Source organism: Squalius cephalus (genome assembly GCF_949319135.1).
Source record: "Squalius cephalus genome assembly, chromosome: 6".
Lineage (NCBI taxonomy): Eukaryota > Metazoa > Chordata > Actinopteri > Cypriniformes > Leuciscidae > Squalius > Squalius cephalus.
The window spans coordinates 13,355,346-13,377,116 of NC_137127.1; the positions used below are offsets into that span (position 1 = coordinate 13,355,346).

Consider the following 21,771-nt stretch of genomic DNA (forward strand, 5'->3'; position numbering starts at 1 on the left):
GCAGGACAACTAAAAATCTTTAAAGTCATTTTTCTTAGTTCCACACTCTAGCGAGTTAAGGTCTTTTGCCTTTGTAGGGCAGAATTGATACCCATTGTATGGACAAAAAACACAGACATTTCTCAAAATGTATTCTATAATCTACAGAAGAAAGTAAGTCTTACAGGTTTGAACGGCATGAGGGTAAGTAAATGAAGACAGAATTTTTTTTTTTTTTTTTTGGCTGAACTATCCCTTTAAATCCTCAGGTTGACTCCCAAAAGACACAGCCCACGCTGGTTTGCTGGTCTTAGCTACAGTAGTAGCTTTTACATAGTCTCCGAGCCTGGTCAGGCTGGTGCTTGGGTGGTTTAACCTGGAGGCCAGCTGGCTAAGACCAGCAAACAATTTTCAGAAGGACTGAAATTTCAAAATGATCCACTTTCAAAGTTGTTTTTCATGAATATTTAATGAGGTCTGTCAGATATAGTGGCCTGTAAGAGGAAGAGGAGGGGATATTCTGCTGATCCACAACTACAGCTCTCTAATCCCATAGGGTGGACTTGTGCCAAAAACAAAGACATGCACTCAAAAGGCACCTGTGAGGAGACAGCAGGCTTTCCTACTGCTGAATTTCACAGTGTAGTCAAGAGATTTTTTCAAGCGTGTGCAAAGAGGAGGTGCTGCAGTCAGCTCAGACTCTGTCAGACTGGTAAATGGAGAAAAATTATCATGGAAAGTGCTTGTTAAAAACACACCAAACACAAACACACTTCTCGTTAAGGAGCGGGGTAAAGTGGCATCCAGATAAAGATAGAAATACAGACTTTTAAAAATGCTCACATAAATGTCACTATCTAAAGTACTAGCTCTAATTAATGTCGATTACATTGTTTAATCTTCTAGTCACCATTATGATGATCGCTGTTCCTGTTGGTGAACCTGGTATACTCTGCTCATTTAAAATCTGTTTTCTTTATGCAGATGCAATTAATTTGCAGAAAACAGATATTTTATATTCTATTTTAGGTTCTGGAAATAATATTATTATAAAAAGACAATATAGTAAAATTATACTACGGGGCTGTTGAATGCTTGAATCTGACTGGTTGATGAACGTTCTAAGGTGTGCAATTATTTTAAGGGAAATGCACGGGATAGACCTAAGCAGGAAGACCTCAAAACAGACAACAAGGTTGCGTTGTTTCTGCTCCATAAGTGAGTGACATTGGTTTTACAATTAACTATTGCCTGTATATACTCTTGTGTAATATATGTTCATTTTTGTTCTTCCTTGTCAGATTTTAACATAAGTCCCACTAGTTAATGATAGTTAGCTGAGCTAGTTCCATATGCAGATCATATTGTTTTTATAGAAATTACTGAATTTTAAAGCAATTAATTTTATGCAAATTCTTTGCATTTTCATCGTATTAGTAATTCCAGTAAACAACCTAAAACAGCAGAATTAGTCAAAGACACTCTAAGTCAGCGGTTTTCAATAGGTGAGGCGCGCCTCCCTTGGGGGGCGCCAAAGAGCCACAGGGGAGGCGCGACACGAGAAGAAAAAATAACTGTAATTGTGTGTGCGAGTATTAGCTTTAAAATGCGTCGTTTCATTGTCCCAAGTCAACAGAAGTCAGCATTAAGGGAGATACGGAGCCCGGGAAGTCACCTGTGTGAGTAAAAAAACAATCCGTGGCGACGGTTTTGCAACCATCCGCTCAGTTTATAAATAGTACTCACGAATTCTCAAACTGTTCCCTCGGTTTAACAAATCGTGCCCACGGATTATTAAACCGTACCCACGACTTCCTAATCCACGCTCTCAGACTTGTTAACCGTGCCTTCAGTTTTTGAAATCTCTACCCACAAATTCATAAACCGTGCCCACGCTTTCGCAATCCGTTCCCACGTAGTATTGCGTGACGAGTTAATAATGCGGTGAATTCCCGTTCCCATTTACTTCACAATCACATTATAGAGACGCGCGTCACGATCTGTGCACTGCCGCGTCTCGCGCTCGTCATGCAGCCAGATTCAGTATCAGTGCACCTTAACTTGGCGTTAACTTGAACTGCATTTCTGTCAGTGCGTGACTACAGCTCGTTAATAAACAATAGCTCGTTTTTTTAATTGATCCATTTCATACAACCCGTCTTCATTTGGCAAGTGCACTTGCGCAAAAACGTTTTTCATGTTCAACTGTTTTTTTGTGTGTGGATGCTGCTGATAAAACAGCTTCGCAGATATTACAAAGAGACATGCATTTGTGTGTGTGTGTGTGTGTGTGTGTGTGTGTGTGTGTTTCTTTGTTTCTTTTTTTGTAAAAGTTTCCCGGTTATAACTTCCCTATTTAATGCACAATTTTCCTTACAAATTATATTATCAGCATTACAATGTGAGTAAATGTAGCCGTGTAAAATGTAAGGGAATGATGCCACCCTTATGGAACAATGTGCATTTACATTTAAATTGTAACATATTTAATAGCATGGAATTAGTGTTAGCTCATATCTTAGCCTTTTTCAGTGCATTAGCTGAGGTAAACTGATAATATTAGCCTATTATATAATATTAGTGATTCTCATTTATCAAAACACTAAAATTGGTACCATTTTAGAGAGAAATTGGGTATTTTTTAATCTCTCTATTTAACCCATCTCATGGTGTGTGATGCTGAACTATCATATGAGTTTCTAAAGGTTTTTTAATTCTTTGCACAGTTATGAATATTGATATTTTATGTGCAACAATAGCATGCTCAGGCTCAGTGGCCTTTCGCCTAATTTTGAATCGTTTTTTTAATACTGTAATATGATTTAAATGGTGATGTGTACTGATTTGATGCATTTTAAAAAGATGGATGATAGATATTCTTCAATCTTTCTGACAAAGAACAAAATATAATGTGAATTACAGTAAGTGCAATTTTTTTAATTTATAAATTGTAGTGCACAGTGTTTATTATAAGGGGGTAGGATCCACAGCTCAGTACTCACTACTCACTACTCATGAGTACTTTTAAATAAGCTACTTTTTTACTCTTACTCAAGTAGTTTTTTGGAAGTACTTTTTACTCACACTACATTTTTTGGAATGTAATGGTACTTTTACTTGAGTATGTTTTTTCAGTACTCTTTCCACCACTGCTGATTTTGTTCGAGATGATGTGCATCTCCTTCAAATGTGAGCTTAAAGCCCAGATACACCGTGCCGATTTCAGCCGTCAGGTGTCGTCGGCGGTAGCTTTGGCACCGATTGCACATGTTAAGCATGTTCTGTTGACTTGTGGTTTGGCCTACTGATGTTCAGTGATTTTAAAAGTAGCCTCAATTAGGCCTGCATGAAGTTGGAAATTATTTTCTGTTGCAAATAATCATTTATGAATGCACTTTTAAGAAAGTTGTGGAAATATAATAATATTTACATTTTATCAGTTGTTATTGAAACTCATCATTGTCATGAACACACAAAAGATGATGAAGTCATTTACTGCAGAGACGTGTGGGTTAGGGCAGGACGGACAGGATTTTGGGGAAGGGGGGGCTCGGCTGTCCTTACCTACTAAAAGGGGAGGCTCACATTCACCCAATTTGAAAACCCCTGCTCTAAGTAACCCGAATGAGTGTCCACATCAACCAGTCAGAAAGCCCCTCTCCCTGGCACAGCAGTGTATCTTGGGAATGGGCCAAGTTACGGTGGACAAAATGTCTCTGAGAATATGACAACAGTCCTGGACACTTCCTCTAAAAACGCATACAGCTCAAAATAAGTGTCTCTGCATCAGCCTGGCGTAGTTGTTTTCCCTCCGCTGGCTAGCCAAAGTGCAATTGTAGCATTTTCTGACAAATTCATCACAGGTGGGCTCAAATGGACATGCAGCTTAAGTTTGCACATAGCATAAGTGCAGTTTTCTTGCCCTCTGGGTTTTATATTGCTGAATGGCATAGGTGGCCTCTATTTGTGACTGTTGTGACTAATGTATATTTTATGGCCTATAGCTAAAATGTGTAGCTAAAAAAGTCCAGAAAAACCAATGATTACAACAACAATACACGCATAAACAATACACTCCATCCATGGACAGAACACCATTGCCCGGGCAGACCCTGAGTATTATAACACAATCATTTTAGACTGCAAACAGGAGGTCGCAGAGGATAAGCGAGCAAGAAGGACCCAGTCCATCACCTTTGTGCGTGAGTATTTGTGAATCACAGCTGTCACTGCAGTGCACCTGAGATTAAAGTGATTGATGCATGGGGGGGCTTTTTCTCACAAGGTCAGTGTATCTGAGTGAATAGCTGAGGCCCTGGCTGAGCATTGAGGGGTTGTGTATGTATACGTGTGACTTGAGTGATTGACAATTGGAAATGATTGGTGAAGGCCTTCTGGACTGAGAAGCTTGAGTGTTTGTCCTCATGGTAGATCACAGCAGGTGTTAAGCTGCTTCAAACTGCTATGAATCATTTCAAACAAAAGTGAATGAAGTACAATAGTCAGCTGTTCAAAGGGTTACATTTTCAATTACAAAATGGAGAGTTACGATCCAGGATTCTGATTGGTCAGTATAGCACTCCTGCAATGTTTAAACAATGACTATATGTGGCATGCTCTATTATTTTGAGTCATAATAAGAAAAAAAAAATATTTTTTTTTAAATTATTTTTGATATAACAGTCTCAACAGCTTTCAAATTATATCAGTTTTATTACAAAATTTAACAATGAATAATGTAAAAATAATGTTAAAATAACCTAAATGTGGTGCGACCTTTTACCCCAGGAAAGGTATTTAATATCCATATCTTGTTAGTTACATTGAAAAATATGTACTTGAAATGTACTTAGAACGCTAACATTTTTGTGTACATCGTTTCTGGGTCAGAACGACTGAAAATTATGGAGAAGGTCACATACTGTCAGTGAACAACATTTTTAAGAAGGGAAGACAAAATGAAGAGGGAGATGAAAAAAAGCCCCAAAATAGGTTCCTCCTACCACTGAGTGTGTGAACTCAGGTGCGTGGTCATTCCTGTCTGTGATGGTGATGGTGGCTGTTGCAGTTCCTGTCAGTCCCACCTCACTTCCTGCCATGTCCTTCGCCACAATCTCCAGCTCGTACTGCGTGGTTGGAAGAGTCTGCGGAAACAAGAGAACACAGTTGTGAACAGTTAGTAGAGCTTCAAGACAGATGGAGTACAGCCATGATAAGAACTTAAGTGGCTTAAATGGAGAGCAAGTCATTGTTTTACAACTGCTTTAGTGCTGCTTAGAAGCTGTCAATGTGCAATGAAAAGCACCACATACTTTTAATGAGTGCTTACATTGTAAATTAACTGGTAAAGTGGAGCAATTAGGATCTAATTAACCAATCATTGTATTGAATCATGGCTTCACCTAAAAAGGGCCTAGCAGTTCATCATTGACATTTCGAACGCTAAAGTCAATCGTTACAAAAAGTTCATTATTGCTCATGATTGACCGTGATCTATGAGACCAAAATATCCTTTTGTTTATTTACATTTACTCTTGTGTAAGGCCTTCTTCAGGGATGGTCCTAAAACAATGATAAAGGCTTCATGCAAGAGCATTTATGCTCCCTGACAGGTGCTAGTCTAAACAAATGTCAAGTTTCAGTCACTTTTCAAAGGTAATACTGAAAGAAAGACATCTAAATGCCAATTAACACCCACACCACCTTTCCTTCAAGGCCACATCCTTAACTGGAATGTCAAGAGAGAAAGTTAGAAAAAAAAAAAAAAAATGAGCGTGGGATTCAACTTTGGGCTCTTTTTTGTCCCAATGGTGGATTATATTAAAATTCAATCACTTTGAAACCGGTTTGGATAGTTTTTAAATTTTAAATTTCACTAGTGAGTAAAATATTTATATTGTGTCATTTCCGACAAAGCTGTAATTGTCAAATTATTAAAAAAAATATTGGTAACACTTTACAATAAGGTTCATCAGTTAACATTAGTTAACTACCTTGAACTAAGAATGAACTAAGAATGAACAATACTTATTTTATTTTTATTAATTTATTAATCTTGGTATTAAGCATTTATTAATCTTGGTTAATATTAATTTCAACATTTACTAATATGTTAGTATATAATATGATTGTATTTTTTAACATTAGTTAATCATGTACTAACATGAACACACAATGAACAGCTGTATTTTTATTAACTAACATTAACACATATGAATAAATACTGTAACAAATGTATTGCTCATTGTTAGTTCATGTTAAAATGCATTAACTAATGTACCTAACTGTAAAGTGTTACCAAAATATTATATAATTGTGTGTATTTAGGATACATAAAGCTATGAAATCAGCATTTGTGAGACACATTTTTTTAAATGTCAGTTGCGGCAAAGGATGCTATAAAATATATTTTTGATAAACATTAAATTAAAAGTGAGAGTGTCAAAAGAAAAGCGTTTATTTTCTTCAACTATGAGCCACAAGTCCGCATTGAAGAAACAAGTTCTTGGGTGAAAGAGAGATACCAGAAGAGAACAATTCCTACATTGTCAGCGTTTTTCTTCAAGATGCTCCTTTCTTATAAAGTTTACTTGTATTACATAGTTTTCTTTAGAGACTGTGAAAGACAGCAGACACATTCCTGAAATTAAGTTTTGAGAGAAGCCAAGGTTATTTCAGGAGAAATATCCTGCAATCACTGCATGAATAATACATAAGCTAAAGAAATGGGCACAAAAAGCTTTATATAGACATCTGGTTTCTCTGACGCAAAAGAAATGGTACAAATGCATCAAAACAAATTTTCGGAGTGATTGAAACCGCTTCATCTCTATCAAACACCACCTACTCATCATATGGGAAATAAACCTTCTTCTCTAGACCAAAAGCGCAATATTCATAAATCCAAGACAACAAGCATTTGTTAAAATAAGTCACCCTACTGGAAAGCCATGATGGCACATTACACAGGGAGGTGCTGTTAATGCAAACATTTATTTCCTTTATTGAAATCCCACTCAGCGCAGTGTTAAGTACCACATGCTTAATAAAACTCATCCATCTGTTTCACATAATGCCCAGGAGGCCTGCGTTGCAGTCATTTACCCATGGTGCATTGCCTCTCTGTATAAATTACTCTTGCTATCTCAGGCTTCAAATAGTGTCTCAGAGGTATGTCATTCTAACAAAGCTGCAATTAATAAAGTGTAAAACCACAGTATATTGCAGATAAAAAGAAAATGCGTGACTTTTTGTTTTTGTTTAACCAAGGCACATCATTTAAAGAAACCCAATAAATCGTTGAATGTGGAAATATAAAAGCAATGGTCTGGTCCAATTGACTAAACTGACCAAATGTAGACGTGCATTTTTTTTTTTTTTTTTTTTTTTTTGAGCATTGGTTGCAAATTAAAGCTGCGATTAAAAATCTCAAACATCTGAACACATTTGAACAGGCATGACACTTCAGATCTACGTTGTTGATGTGATTCAACACTTGAATCAACCCAAACGGCTTGTAATTCACAGGAAGTGGAATAAGAAATGCTAATAAACGCAGATGGAAGTTACCGATGTGCATTGTTTAATACCACCAACGATCGAGCTTTACACCTCATCAGACATATCATGCTGAAATCTTTTTTTTTTTTTTTTTTAAACCACCATGAAGCGCAGTGCTTCCGGTGACTGAGATCGGCTAGAACGGCTGTCACTGACGAACGACTCAGAACTTATTTACTGCTGATAAACAGATGGTACTTCACAGACCTGTGACTTGAAAAAAAGAAGAGAAACCCATCTGGATAAGAGGGAGGTGTGCGCAGATCAAATCTTGGTGCCGTCAAAAGACTTGCGCGAAGCTTTCGCGTAGCGTGACAACATCTTAATGAGTCTCCCATCTCTCGCTCAGATCTTTCGCAGTGATGCACCCGTGACCTCGCCGCATGCTTTTGAAGGTCAAAAAATACAAAACCCGCTAAACAATCTGTAAGAGTGTTGAAACGTCGCAGGTCTGACTGTGAATGTGAAACGAGGCAATACATTAACTTCACGTTGAATAACAATTGGTATTGCGCCCCAGTTACGTCAATCATTTCAACATGCCGGATCCAGTTTGACTGTCTTTTGAGATTCTATCTATGACATCCATTTCATGTCGGCCATCCAGTAATGCTCATTATGAATCAGACTAAATTCAATCAAGAGCATCTTGTATAATAGATCAAGGCTTTCCCCATGGCCAGAGTGTCTAAAGACTTAAATAATATAGCCTTTGGAAGGAAATATATGCACAGAGATATATCCCTGGCTCTGACCAGTGAATGAGATACCACCTCGTCCGCTTCAATGGATGTGATGTCATAATTCTGCTTCTGTAGCCTCTTTTTGTTCTCTCAAGTGCTTTGAAAGAAACTGTCTGCCTTTCCTAACCTCTCAGCCTATTCACCGGTCTACCTTTCATTCCCCAAGAACATAATGATCCATACAAAAGCCACAGAAGCAGCAGCTGAAATGATGAATAAAGCTGTCTAATAAAGGAATGTCTCTATCTTTCTGCTGGCCATGTCTTCCTTACAGTATTTCACTTTTTTCCCAGCTGGTTTTCTCACACCTTTCACTATCTGAAGCGCTTTTTTCATATTGCTTTAACTAAGTTGGTGTAAGTTGTAGATATGCTAATGTCTCCTGTACGTTTCACAGGCGGATTTAATACCTCTACATGATTGCAATCTGGATGGTTATATGGGTTCAGGTATCCACTCAATCCCTGGAATGTTATTCTCATTTCTCTTTTTCCATTTTTCTTATTACATTTTTTTTTCATTGCCATCAACACCTTGAATAAATCTGCCATTTTTCCCCTTTTTCTCACTTTATGCAGCCATTTTGCATTTTGTCATTCAGTATTTTTTTTTTGTGCATACCATTTTCAGTACAGCACATACTGTATGATGGTATAACATCACTTAAAGTCTATATTAAAGTCTATAGCATTTTTTATTGTCTTTTATCAAAATGTTAAAATAGTTTTAATGGTTGCAAGATATTATTTTACATTTAGGATTAAATAAATTACATTAGTTGTCGTCCTGATGATATCTAACAACCAAATAATTCACATTCGCACATTCATCTCGGCAAACTGTTTGCATTACAGTCCGGGCCAAGTGAGACAGACATTAGTAGCCGACTGGCAGAGCAGCTTGCTGAATCATGGCACATTGCCTTTTGTTCTGTATCCCACTGAGCTCAGAGGGGAGTCACAATGCCAGTCAGCCTGAACACTGCACATCCAGGAACACATCACAAATTTACTCCCCTGGAAATCCCCAGCTAACACCATGTGCATAGCGCTCAGTAACAGTTGTCTAAATGTGATGATGGCTAAGAGCTGGTGCAAATAAAATGAGGGTGTTTTGTGTAGAATTTGGCTGCGGATGCGTTGGATGCCTGACAGTCAGGTGGCGAGCTGGAAATTGAGCCAACGTCAGTGAATTTAGTCAAGAAACGCCACCTGCAGCGAGCCTTTGTAGTCAATTCATAACTGTAAACAGAGTAAATATTCAGTAGAGTAAACTTAAATTCAAGAAGCAACAGGGTTGTGGGTCACACCAGACTTGATAAATGATTATGCCAAGGCTTAAGATAGCTAGAAAGAGATTCAAGTAAAGAGAGGCTGTTTCTGGGACTCCTGAACCTACTTTTGACTCACCTTTGTGTAAAGTATCATTGTTAGGGTGCAAAATGTACTTTTTTATTTCCTTGCATTCTTCGTCTTTGTGCACTCTATATACAGCCACCCGTGACCATTATATTATATTTTATACTACGGGGCTATTGAAAATTACATTTTATTATGTACGGAAAGCACATACTCTCTTTATCCCGCTCTCTCTCCCACACCAACACACACACATGGTATGGACACACAGAAACGTGCTGTCAGCGCTCCTCAGATGATTTTATAAATTAAAAAAGTTTAGCAGTTTAAAAGCTACATGAAATTTCTCACTAGCAAGGTGATAATGGCGTTGTTCTTGAAGCAGATAAACGTACAGATTTAAGCCTCCGTTACTTGCTCAAAAATTACGTTTTGGAATTAGCAATGGAGACTTGGGATTAGACGTGTAAGAAATTAGTCCTACACACAAGTGCGTTTTAAAGACAAAAACCTGACAAATGTCTTGAAATGCATAATCTAAAGTATGTTTTGAGGTTTGGAAACCGTAGTATAAATGAAATAATTCACTCTAGGCCATTAAAATTATTGAAAAATAATGCACACCCGAGGTGTAACGGCCACTTTTCAACGGCCTGTCATCAATTATTCCTTTTATATTATATTATATTATATTATATTATATTATATTATATTATATTATATTATATTATATAAGGTTAGATATTGTGGGAAGGAGGAGACGGGAACCGGCGAACATTCAAAAACTTTAATAATCGTAAAATAAACAAATACAAAATGAAAGTAAAGACAGCAGCCCCTCACTTCTTGTAGTAATGTCAAACAAAACGGAGGCTAGCCCGACTCCTCCTCCTCATCCCATCCCTCCCCCCTCCCATCCGTGCTTCCTGAAACAGTCATGAACCATTTAGAAAAACCAAACTGGATTTACCCACCTGACCAGCAAAAACAGAGCCACCTGAATGTCGGATTGGAAGCCCTTCTGCCGGCGGAGTTCTCGCCACCTTTTGAACGCGTTCCTTCTCCTTTTCCCTATCCTTTGTTATTTGTTCATCGGAACTTCTCAAGAATATAAAATTTTAACATTAGTCGTTGTTAGGACATCTCTCCTCTAGTTAACTTCCCTCTTCATGCTTCTCTCTCCTCCACTCCCCACACCCCCCTTCATGTGCATGCGCAATAACCCCCCAAACCCCACCCCCAAATCATTCTTGTCGGTTATTGGCTGGAACACTGTTTGTTATGTTTCGTGGCCAAGGCTGGGCCAGTTTGTTTTCCTTGCCGTTTGTGGAGCCTGGGCTGTCTACAGAGACTGCGTTTTTTTACAGTGTGTTCAGGAGACAGGCAGCTAGCGGATAGTGAGGATGTTTGCTGGATGTGACAAAAAATGTTTTGGCCTAAAAAACACGTGACATCGCTTAGAGCACCTTTAATGGAAGACATTCCCTCCTACAAAAGTTGCTTAAAAACTTCACAAATCCTGCAGAGATTTCACTGAACAACTTCTAGATTCAGCCCAATTTGCATACTGCTCACTACACCTGAATGAACACTGCTGAATGGGATTCATCTTTTTTCCCCATTTTCCTCACAAAGCCACGTGTGCAGCTACGTAGTGTTTTAGAAGTTCCTGCGAAACTCTTTATGTGTTGCCTCCTTCAGCATGTCTCTCATCCCTCTATTCACTGATGACTTAAAAGCAGCAAACAGCCGTCATATCTGATGAATCTCTTTGCGCTTGGTCGCTTGATACATTGGACATCCACTAATGGAGCTCAAAAATCCAGCCGTATTTTATAAATGAATCATGAGATGGAGACTAATTGCCATTAAAAAATGAACACTAAAGCATGAACAATCCCAATGACGAAGCCAGTGACACTGCAATATGCAAATATGTGTCCAATTATGATTAACGATCATCCGAGCGTTGCATGTCAATTTGGAAAGCTATTCAGATTTCGCCACACACTGGCTCACAGAAGGATGTCGCTTGCTCCTAAGACTCCTCTCCCTTTGGCAAATACACACCAAGATATCGTTTCCCGCTAATTACATAACCCAATTTATTATAGTCTGAGGCAGTGCTTGAATATTAATAGAGAAGTCATTGAACGGTCCTGAGTATGAAAATACTTGTCATTGCAGCGCAAGTATTATGTGCTGGCCCTAATACAGTTGTAAAGGTGAGTGTGCAAAACAATCAACTGTGGCTGAACGATTATGGTTCCAGGATCAAAGCCAATCCATAACAAAAAAAATAAAAATAAAAAATAACTCTTAATAGAAAGGCTGCTGTTGGCGCACAGCGTCCACGCAAAATGCGAGTTCAGCCTCTAATGAAAGAGGCAGAGGGGAGCCTCATTTATTTTTTCCAACCTCATCTGTTGTCCTTTTGTCTCGATTTAGAGTGTGTTTTTGTGTGCCCATGTCACACGGGCACGGATTGATCTCTGGCGCTTTCCTGCCTCTGACATTTCAAACAGAAGTTCTGCCCCGTGGCTCTCTTGAGTCAACATCCTGGCATCCGGAGAGACACAGAGGGGATGATGTCAACTAAAGAACCTGGATGCAATCACCTAATATCACACACACTGATGTTGCTGTGAACTAAGACAGGTATTTCCATAACAGATGTGCTTAAAACCATGAATTTAAGACTTTGAATGGTTGTGCATAGCATTAATAATTTTAATTATTTTCCCAGATGATCAAAACACTGTGGACTTTAAAGTATAGAACCATTTTATAACCATTTATAAAAAGATAATTAAAGAGTACATAAATTACATGATGCAATGATATCAGTCAGACGTGAACTTGCATCACCCATAATAACCTCATGGACAACCTTTAGAAAGGAGAGTTGACCAAAAAAAAAACAAAAAAAAACAACAATTGTTATCATTTACTCACCCTCATGTCATTCCAGACCTGTATGACTTATATGACTTTTTTTTTCTCCATACAATGAAAGTCAGTGGAGTCTAATGTTGCTTTTGGCTTTCATTATATGGTCAAAAACAGTTCCCGACATTTCTCAAAAAATCTTCTTTTATGTCCCTTTCACACAAAATCTGTTGCGCCATCAAAGTTCAATACAAACATATCGTTTTTTTCTGCAATCACACACTATGGGAGTAGTGAAAATCACTTTTTTAGGATGTGCCCGTTGTACCCGTTTAGCTAGCATGTGTCTTCCTCGTCTAATACATCTTAATACATTACAGATGTAAACAGGGCCAAAAGCCAATTTGGAACAAGAAGGGCGGTCAGAAAAAGATGACAGAAGTTTGAAATGCACTATCCCTTCAACATTCCTGTAACTATAATGCTATTTTCATGACACCTTGCACTACAAGAAAGATTTTTAGCTGCAGACTTTGAAGAAGAGTGCACAGCAAGCTGTCTTTTAAGCAGGTTTAAAAACGATATTGTCTTTTTAAAATGTATTTTGGACACATAGATGTCAAATAAAGAGAAGATTTGAAATACAGGGGAGAAGAGGATCAGGAAAGCATCACCCGCATGAGCACCTCAGCCTAATAAGCAAATGCACTAGCTAGTGAGCCACGGCTCTGACTGTAGACTTAATGCCCCTGCGAATATGATGCTGCTGAACTTTTTCAGGACATCTTGCACTGCAAAACAGATTCATAGAGGCTTTGATGAAAAGTGCAGAGTAATAATTAATATTACTGCATGATAAAAGCTATACCACTTTTATAGATTCAAAAGTAGAGAGAAGACAGGAAATGGTAGGAAGAAGAGGATGTAAGGAGGATGTGAGCCACACTCAACAAACCACAAGTGTTCAAAGTGTTCAATCCTGTACTTATGCCAATGATAAAGTTTTCAGGACACCTTGCAGTACATGAAAGACTCGTAGCACAAACACCTAACACTGGCTGTATTTACAGAAACTCATCAACCAAATTAATGAGCTGATGATAAGCAGGAGAGATGCAGCATCTCCTGACGTGTGTGGGGTTAATTGGGGTCAAGGTTGGGGTTTCAGGGTTTGATGAAACAGAGCAGAAAAAAGGAGCCTGGCTAATCTAATCAAGCGCATCATCCAACCACAAACTAATCGCTGTCAATTACAGTCCAGTAATGGGGAGGAAATAGTCTCTATTACACCCAGACCCGCTGAAGAGATGAGGAGGAGGAAGAAGAAGGGAAGGGAGGGAGGTGTTTCATCATGGCCATCAAAGCCCATCTGGGACGTGGCAGGAGCACTTATGCTGAAGAGCACAGGTGTTGATGTTTAACCGTTAATTAGATTAGCACAGATCAAAGGCAGACTGCCACCACCGGGGAGCAGTTACATTGCCGACAGGGGCCGGGGAGGTCTCTAAGGGGACTGGGGGGCACGAATTCTTCCTATCCCACTGATTGAGATAGATTAATCAGCTTACCAAAGCTAGTTTCGCTGGTTTCCACTGAGACTGCGATCAAGCCAGTATGCTTTGTGTTCTGTCATTTCGGAATATATGAGGATTAGATCAACTTATGTGTTTTTGGTTGCTCTTCAGTTAACATTACATTAACTAGGTCACAGGAACAATCCTGGAAGAAAAATTCTATCAACCAATCAAATTTCCAGTGTGGTCTGGTTCACATTGCAGCTTGCTCTGGCTTAAAACCACCAATCAGGAAGAGTAAGCAAAATTTAACTCCATCCAAAAGTACAGTAATCAGTTTTACAGAGACATAATTTACAAATGAACAGTCAAAGAGATGCATCTCAACTACACTCTGAAAAATAATAATGGTTATTTATTGGCGTCTATTATTCCATGAAGCTTTCCACGGCACAAAATGTTCTTTATAGTGGAAAATATTATTAAAAAAAGTTGTTCACTTAATGTTTCTTTAGGGAACCAAAAAATTATTCAATGGCATTGCAGCGAAGCCCCCCTTTTGGAGTGTACAATATATAATTGAATACATTATATATAGGACTCTATTTTTACTTGAATTATGTAGTATTGAACTATGAATATGAATTGATTTAAGAAAAAAAATCCATTAATTATAATAAATAAAGTAAATATTAAAAGCATCAGCACTAACATTCCACAGGTGGTCATCTTGCCTCAGGTGGTCATCCCCCCTCAACGGTCTGACATTTCACTTCAAAATAAAACAAATAATGTCTAAATGAATGAGTGTGCCCACAAATCCCTATTAACAAATAGGCATAAACACTTTTAACACCCAACATGCCATAAACGATAATTTTGCTCTGATTGCATATTGTTCCAAGACCAACAACTTTTAAACTGTTTAAACTTCCTACTCAGCAAAATCATGGTCTTAACCTGCAAAATCATGGTCTTAATCAAGTTTGAAATCAAGGCTAAAACACACGATCTGAATTGTATATTGTGTAAATGTGATGTCTATAGAAAATATAGACATCACATTTACACAATATACAATTCAGATCGTGTGTTTTAGCCTTGATTTCAAACTTGCAGCAGGACAGTCAAACCCTAGAACACAAAGGACACAAACTCATTGTTGAAACCCCTGGCACGTTTTTCTCTCTTTGTGTGAACGAGAATGCCGTGGGATTCCTCTTTCTGCAACTATGCCATTGATCGCTTGCGACTACACATCTCCTCTGTGACAAAGTACTGTCAACTATGGGAAAGAACTATCTCAACCCCTCAGTATCCAGGAAGGCGTGCATCTTCCTGAGCCGAGAGAGAATCCCCCATGCCTGAAAAATGCACATGTGTAACGCACCCAACTGGGGCTGCCACATAGACTCAACTTGTAAAAGTCATTACAAGTGGCACAACTAGGGCTATGCTTTGATGCGGAAAGCAATGCTTTTTCATGCGCAGTGGTATCTGTTGTTAGCGTGTTTGATTATTTTGTTTCGTCCCTTATTTTTCAAGGCTCTTGGATCATTTCCATGGCAATGTGTCAGCAGGTTGCAGCTTCAATCTCCGCGGACAGCAACGGACGTGTGTATGTGTGTGCAGGAGGAAGGGAGCTTAGTGTAGATTTATACGCCGTGCTGTGCAATAGACAGGCCGGGCTTTGGCGCATTAGCTTTCATGCAGTATCTATGTCTGCTCACATGGCCAAGTGTGTGTGTCCATGCACCACTAAAACCCTCACTCTCGACTCGGTGCCCCACACTACAGATTCATGCAGCCGTCTGGAATCTCTGAAATACTGTGTGTGTCCTGCTCCGTCATTTTTGAGTCGTTTTCACCAAGAATTTGCATGTACTGTATGAAAAAAATACACTCTTAAGGGCCTATTTTAGACATTTTTTTTAACCTTTGTAGAAGTAAAAAGATCATAAATATGATGTAGGGTTTATTTTAAAACAATTGTCACTCAGAAATTGCTAGTACATTTCACAAATAATTAATTAAAATAATGAAACAGCAAGTAACGTAAAATTAAACATGAAATTTTGAAGTAGAAAGACTGAAATTGCATTTTCTTGTAAAAATTTGAAAAGTTAAATTCTTGACAAGACAAGACAGCTTAGTACAAAAATACAGTAATGCATATGTTGTGCATATATTTAATATCTATAATTTTAGCAACATTCTACCCTTAAAAGTTAACTAACAAACTATGGGCATTCCTGACTGACTTTCCTGAGGTAAGAGTCACGTCAAATTACATGTTTTGGTCATTGACATTTTTGCTTGAATTTCATGATAAAATTGACAATTTGAAAGCTGAGACTTTGTGATATAGCTATAATGATATGCCACATCACATATAGCTTGACATTAACACCCGCCAACCCGCCAAATGCGGGTAGATTTCAGCAGTGGCGTGTAACGCAGTCACTCCAACTAGCCACTTTGGCGGGTTGAATTTTATATAATTTACTGTACATTTTTCATTTGTAGTCTTTTAAAAAGGCATCTGAAATAATAAAATAAGTGCAATCTAGTGTTGTAAAAAATCTAGTGTTGTCTCTCATCTCTCCGACAGCGAATTGACGCACAAACCCGCGACCCTTTACTCACTCGTTTCATTTGATCTGGATGAATATTGTTGGTGTTACAGGGCTTGAATTTCGGCGCGCATGATACTGAGCATAATTTTACTCATTCAATATTACTCACAGATTTTGTGCTCACACCTGAAGTGCGTGCAGATAAAGACAAGTATATTGGCTATATAAGACAGTATAATGGGTCCGTGCGTCATGTCTTAAAGTGACAGCAGCCCAATATATCCTACCGGCTGCCAAAGTATGAGATAATATTAAAAAATATCTATATGGCAGTTTTTCCCTATGGTATCGATGTCAAAATTGTGGCCAGTGAAAATGTTGAGTGACTAGTAACTTTGGAAAACCAAAGCCACTAGCCACAGTGGCTGGTGAGCAAAAAAGTTAATGTCAAGCCCTGCATATAGCTACAGGGAAGCATCTGATTATTAGTAAGTCACCATAAGGACACCAATATGTGACATTTAGAGGCCACAGATGAAAGTTTGTTATTTAAATAGTAGAAGAGATAGTGCTGGATATGTGCGCATAAATTTACTCCATTAAACTGCACGAGAGGTTTTACAACTGTGCCTCCCAAATGCGTGGGCTTGGAAATGCTAGTGGACATAACCATAACTTGTGCAAAACTAATAATTAGGTTCATAATTATGACTATAAATATGCAGAGGAGGCTTTTAAACGCTTAAATAACACTGCTTAAATAATCCAACTTACGACCTGAATTAAACAGTTTAAATCCCTGTAGGTGGCACGGGAAAAGACTCTCCATCTCTCTTGGAGATCAGTGGGGAAAGCCTTTAGTAGTTTTTGGCAAAAAAAGCTGCAGAGCTTCCACAGATATAAGGGTCAGAGAGAAGTTCTTCTTTGTCAGTCCTCCAGCAGCATATAGAAGCTACCGAGAGTGGAGCCAAGACCCCACACTGAGTACTAAAGTGGGCCCGCCGTCTGCGGTCTAAGTCTCTAAGTGCAAGAACTCTGGAGAAGAGCACACATGCTGGAAATGCTCAATCTGCTTAGGAGACCGAGTAAACAAATGCCCAAAGAAAGGGAGTGAGAGATAGCGAGGCAGTGAAACAGGATGGATGGAGCTTGAGGGGATGAGAGATTTAGCCCATCATCTGGGATAAATCCATCTCCCTAAAAATTCACATATGGTGTATGTATATAGAAAAGGCCTTTTATCTCAGAGTGTGAATGCAATTCAACAAAAGTGTCCATCATGGTCCTATTCTAGTCATACAGCTCCTAAAAAGAGGCGTGTACACACAAATAATTATGCGCAGGCTCACATTAAAATGCAAACGCACAACTGAATAATGTGCAATCGGTACAGGTGAATGAGTGAGGAGAATAAAGCTCTGATTAATGGTAAAACCTTTGCCTCCACCACCACTGCAAAATTGTTCAAATGACATAATTTGTCTGAAAAACTCCTCAGGAAAGTGTCAACAGCAAGGGCGTAATTGCCACAAAATGTCACCATGGCTGATTACGAGCGATTTGTAGCTCAGCGAAAAAGAAACTAAAAAAAAACAAAACAAAAAAACACTCGCATTCCAATGCCACATGAACGCTCCGTGAACTTTCTGCGTCCAAACATGCACATTTCCAGCACGGGCTTGCACAATTTTAAAGAATCACTAAGGAGAATAATTTAGATGAACTTTTGCTTGTCAATGGTAAATACCAAATACAACATTAATAATATGTTAACAGATTGCAGGAATATATAAAATACCAAATACCGCATTAACCTGAATATGGAAAGAAATAGTAGTCAAACTCACTGTCTAATGACTGCAATGTGATGTGATGATTAAAATTCAAAATATAATTACATGATACAATAACATAATACATAAACTACAAAAACACACATAACAACTACCACACTAACCTGGAGGAGGGGAGGATTTAAACCAGCTCTGTCTAATGTCAAATGTGCTTTGATATGCAAGATTCAATCCATCCGCCTAGGACCCCAAGAAGAAGCTGTCTATAATGTCTGTCCATGTTCAAAAACATATCACACTATCCTTCTAGACAATCAAAATAGCTTTTCTAAGTATCATTTGTAACAGTGATAGCTACAAATAAGTAGCACAAATAAATATTAGTAGTGTAGTAGCATAGCTATATGCTAGGCTAGCAGGCTAATCAGCAAATGTTATGCAAAGCTAGTAGGCTAGCTGATGGTTTAATTGACCATTTATAGCTTTGATTATATAATATGATGTATTACATATAATTTAAAAGTTCTTTTAGCCAACATAATTGTTTTGGGGTCCAATCTTATTCTGTGAGGGACAGAATCTTGCACGGTACCAGTCTTATGCTAATTTTAGTGCTGTAGTTTATATGGCTCAGCTGGGTGTGAGCGGCGTGTGATATGAGGGACAAAACCTCCCTCTGCGAATCTAATGAAACAGTCAATGATGCTGCATTGAACCACCTCTGGACATGACCCCCGGCTCTTCTGTGTTGTGTATTGTTCTCACACAAGGACTCGGTTTACACAGACCAACAGACACACACCCACAATATAAACAGACTATAATATAAGGAGCTCCTCGGCACGAGTCATAAACACAGTCATAAACGCTTGCTAAAAGCATATAAATAACAGCTGCAATGTCTTATCTCCTAAACTTTCTGTCATGTGCTAGGGTGTTGTGTAAATTCATTTTTAATTGCAATTTTACTCCTCATTTGGTGAAACACCAAGCAGATCATGAGGCTCAATATTGTTAGGGACTTGGATAAGGATAAGGATAACTCAGGTGTGTGTGTGTGTGTGTGTGTGTGTGTGTGTGTGTGTGTGTGAACACAGTCCTCTGTATTCTAAAGGCAAAAAAATAAGAAAAAAAGAAGGGAAAAATTGTTTGTATCTTGTTTTTCAGTAGTTTTTAAGAATATATATTGTATTGTTTACTTTTCTTACTCCAGTCATATAAGCATGCTTAAAAACTATTTGCCAAATGGGTAAGAATAATGTTTTTCTTAAGTCTAATCATGAACTATATCGTCTCTCAATTAAGGTTTACCTGTTTTAAGGTTGTTTAAATATTTCCACTGGAAAACAAGACAAAAATACTACAAATTGGATTCAAATGAAAACTCACAGTGTACAGCACATAAGCATACAGTGATTAATGTGCTTATTTGCCAGCCAGAAAAAAAAAAAAAAATCATATTCTCCACCAATTAAGACTAAACCAGAAAATAACTAATTAGGCACATTTTCCATTTTAGCTCTTGTACTTGGCCTTACCTCCTTCTCCTCAGATGAAAGAAGACAAAATGAACGGATGGAGGTAACTTCAAATAATTGCCCTTGGCTTATATTATTCCCTCTTATCCTTTGCATTCTATTTTCTTTTTTCCATTTTGTTATTTTAGTGAAAAGGGCAGAATCACTTTAATTTTCCTTGTCTTGAATGACTTTGAGAGCTCTTAATGCAATGCAACTGGCCTCCTATTTACTCAGTCCTGATAAAGTGTGTACAATCTGTACATAATTAACATATCCACTCTATATCAAATTACAAGTTTAGTGTCTAATTATGGGTAACACTATCATATTGCAGCAGTCACAAGGCCACATCTAGATAACTTGTATTGTAAGCAGTATAGCTCTGCTAATTCAGCTGTTCACTGACAGTGACTCCACAAGAGAGTAAATGCTTTAAAAATAGAAACTTTCCCATCTGTTTACCACAATTCTTACTGCAATCTTTTAAAACCATTTGTCCTGTCAATGCTCTTATGAACTTTTGGAAATATCATATTCGTTTTGGCAATAGAGTCTCATTTGGCTAGCGTTTCTCTTCCACTGGTAATTCTCAAGAGTTAAACCAGCCTTTAATTAAAAAGAGGGGAAAAAAATAGTAAATTAAATAATTCATTATAAAGAGGTATTAGGGAAATCAAACATGTAAATTCGACATGCTTGATTTTTGGTAAACAATGCCTGTTTTAAGCCCATTATGGGTGCTTATGTGACTTAATACGTTCAAAATATAATAGGTGAGGGGGCTGAGAAATAGTGCTTTTGGCATGGCCACAAGGCAAAGCTGATGATAGTTCAGTAAATGAGAAAGGAGGGTAATGAGCCCTTTTCACAACAACAGATATTCACACAGCTGCTGTTCATTGTAAATGCTAATGCTTCACACATTGTTAACATAAGCGCAGTCTTTCTGGAACTGTGGCCTCAGATTGGCTTGATAAATATATAGTTTATGTAATCCATAACATTGTGGAATTCCCAAGGCCCAATACAACTCAAGGTCTATTAACAGAATCTGTGGCATGATGTCAAATATACCATAGAAAATAATTATCTTAGAAAACTCATTTCTAAAACCAAAAAGAAGTGTATTTATATTGGAAGTCAATGGGCAAGGTTGCATCACAAACATTGAAATATTGTTTCAAAAGTGGAACCGGAGAAGTTATATATAAAAGTAGTGTGACAGAATTGCTGACCAATGTGGTTTGCGTAAAGGTAAAAATTGTATACTGCCATGACCATATAAAACTGATAAACCAAGTGACTTTCACTCAATATGTGCACAGACATTTATGAAAGCTGTACTCCACCTCATAGAGTACAACATTATAACTTTATAAAACTACAATTAGACTTTCTAAATCACGGTTGAGACTTTCTATTTCAATTCTCATAATTACTTTATTCTTTAAATTTTTAGGTAAAAATTAGGTCTTCAATAGAAATTACAGCTCAAATAACACATTTAAATGTTGTAATCATTCTATAAACCTCATAGAGAATTAGTCTCAAATATCTGCTTTCAAACTGTCTGAAATGCCTTGCCCTTGCCCAAAATGAGGGTGGAGTCCAAATTATTTTGTGTTGTAAACAACAACATGCTACAGGTGCTGTCGAAAAGAACTTATACTTAGACTCGACTCATAACATTCCTTTAAACCATCAGCAATGCATCAAACCTCTAAAGATAAATGTCACATTAACATCAGAAGCACAAAATGACACTAGATAGATAGATAGATAGATAGACAGATAGATAGATAGATAGATAGATAGATAGATAGATAGATAGATAGATAG

The 21,771-nt window shown here is 37.8% G+C and overlaps 1 protein-coding gene across 1 annotated transcript in view; it reads right to left on the reverse strand.

The window, feature by feature from the left end:
• Positions 1-21,771, reverse strand: part of cdh13 (cadherin 13, H-cadherin (heart)) — a 344,747-nt gene that overhangs the window by 66,632 nt on the left and 256,344 nt on the right. Inside the window, exon 8 of the mRNA XM_079873426.1 lies at positions 4,983-5,123. Coding sequence (XP_079729552.1) covers positions 4,983-5,123 — 141 coding nt within the window. The remainder of the gene's footprint in view (positions 1-4,982; positions 5,124-21,771) is intronic.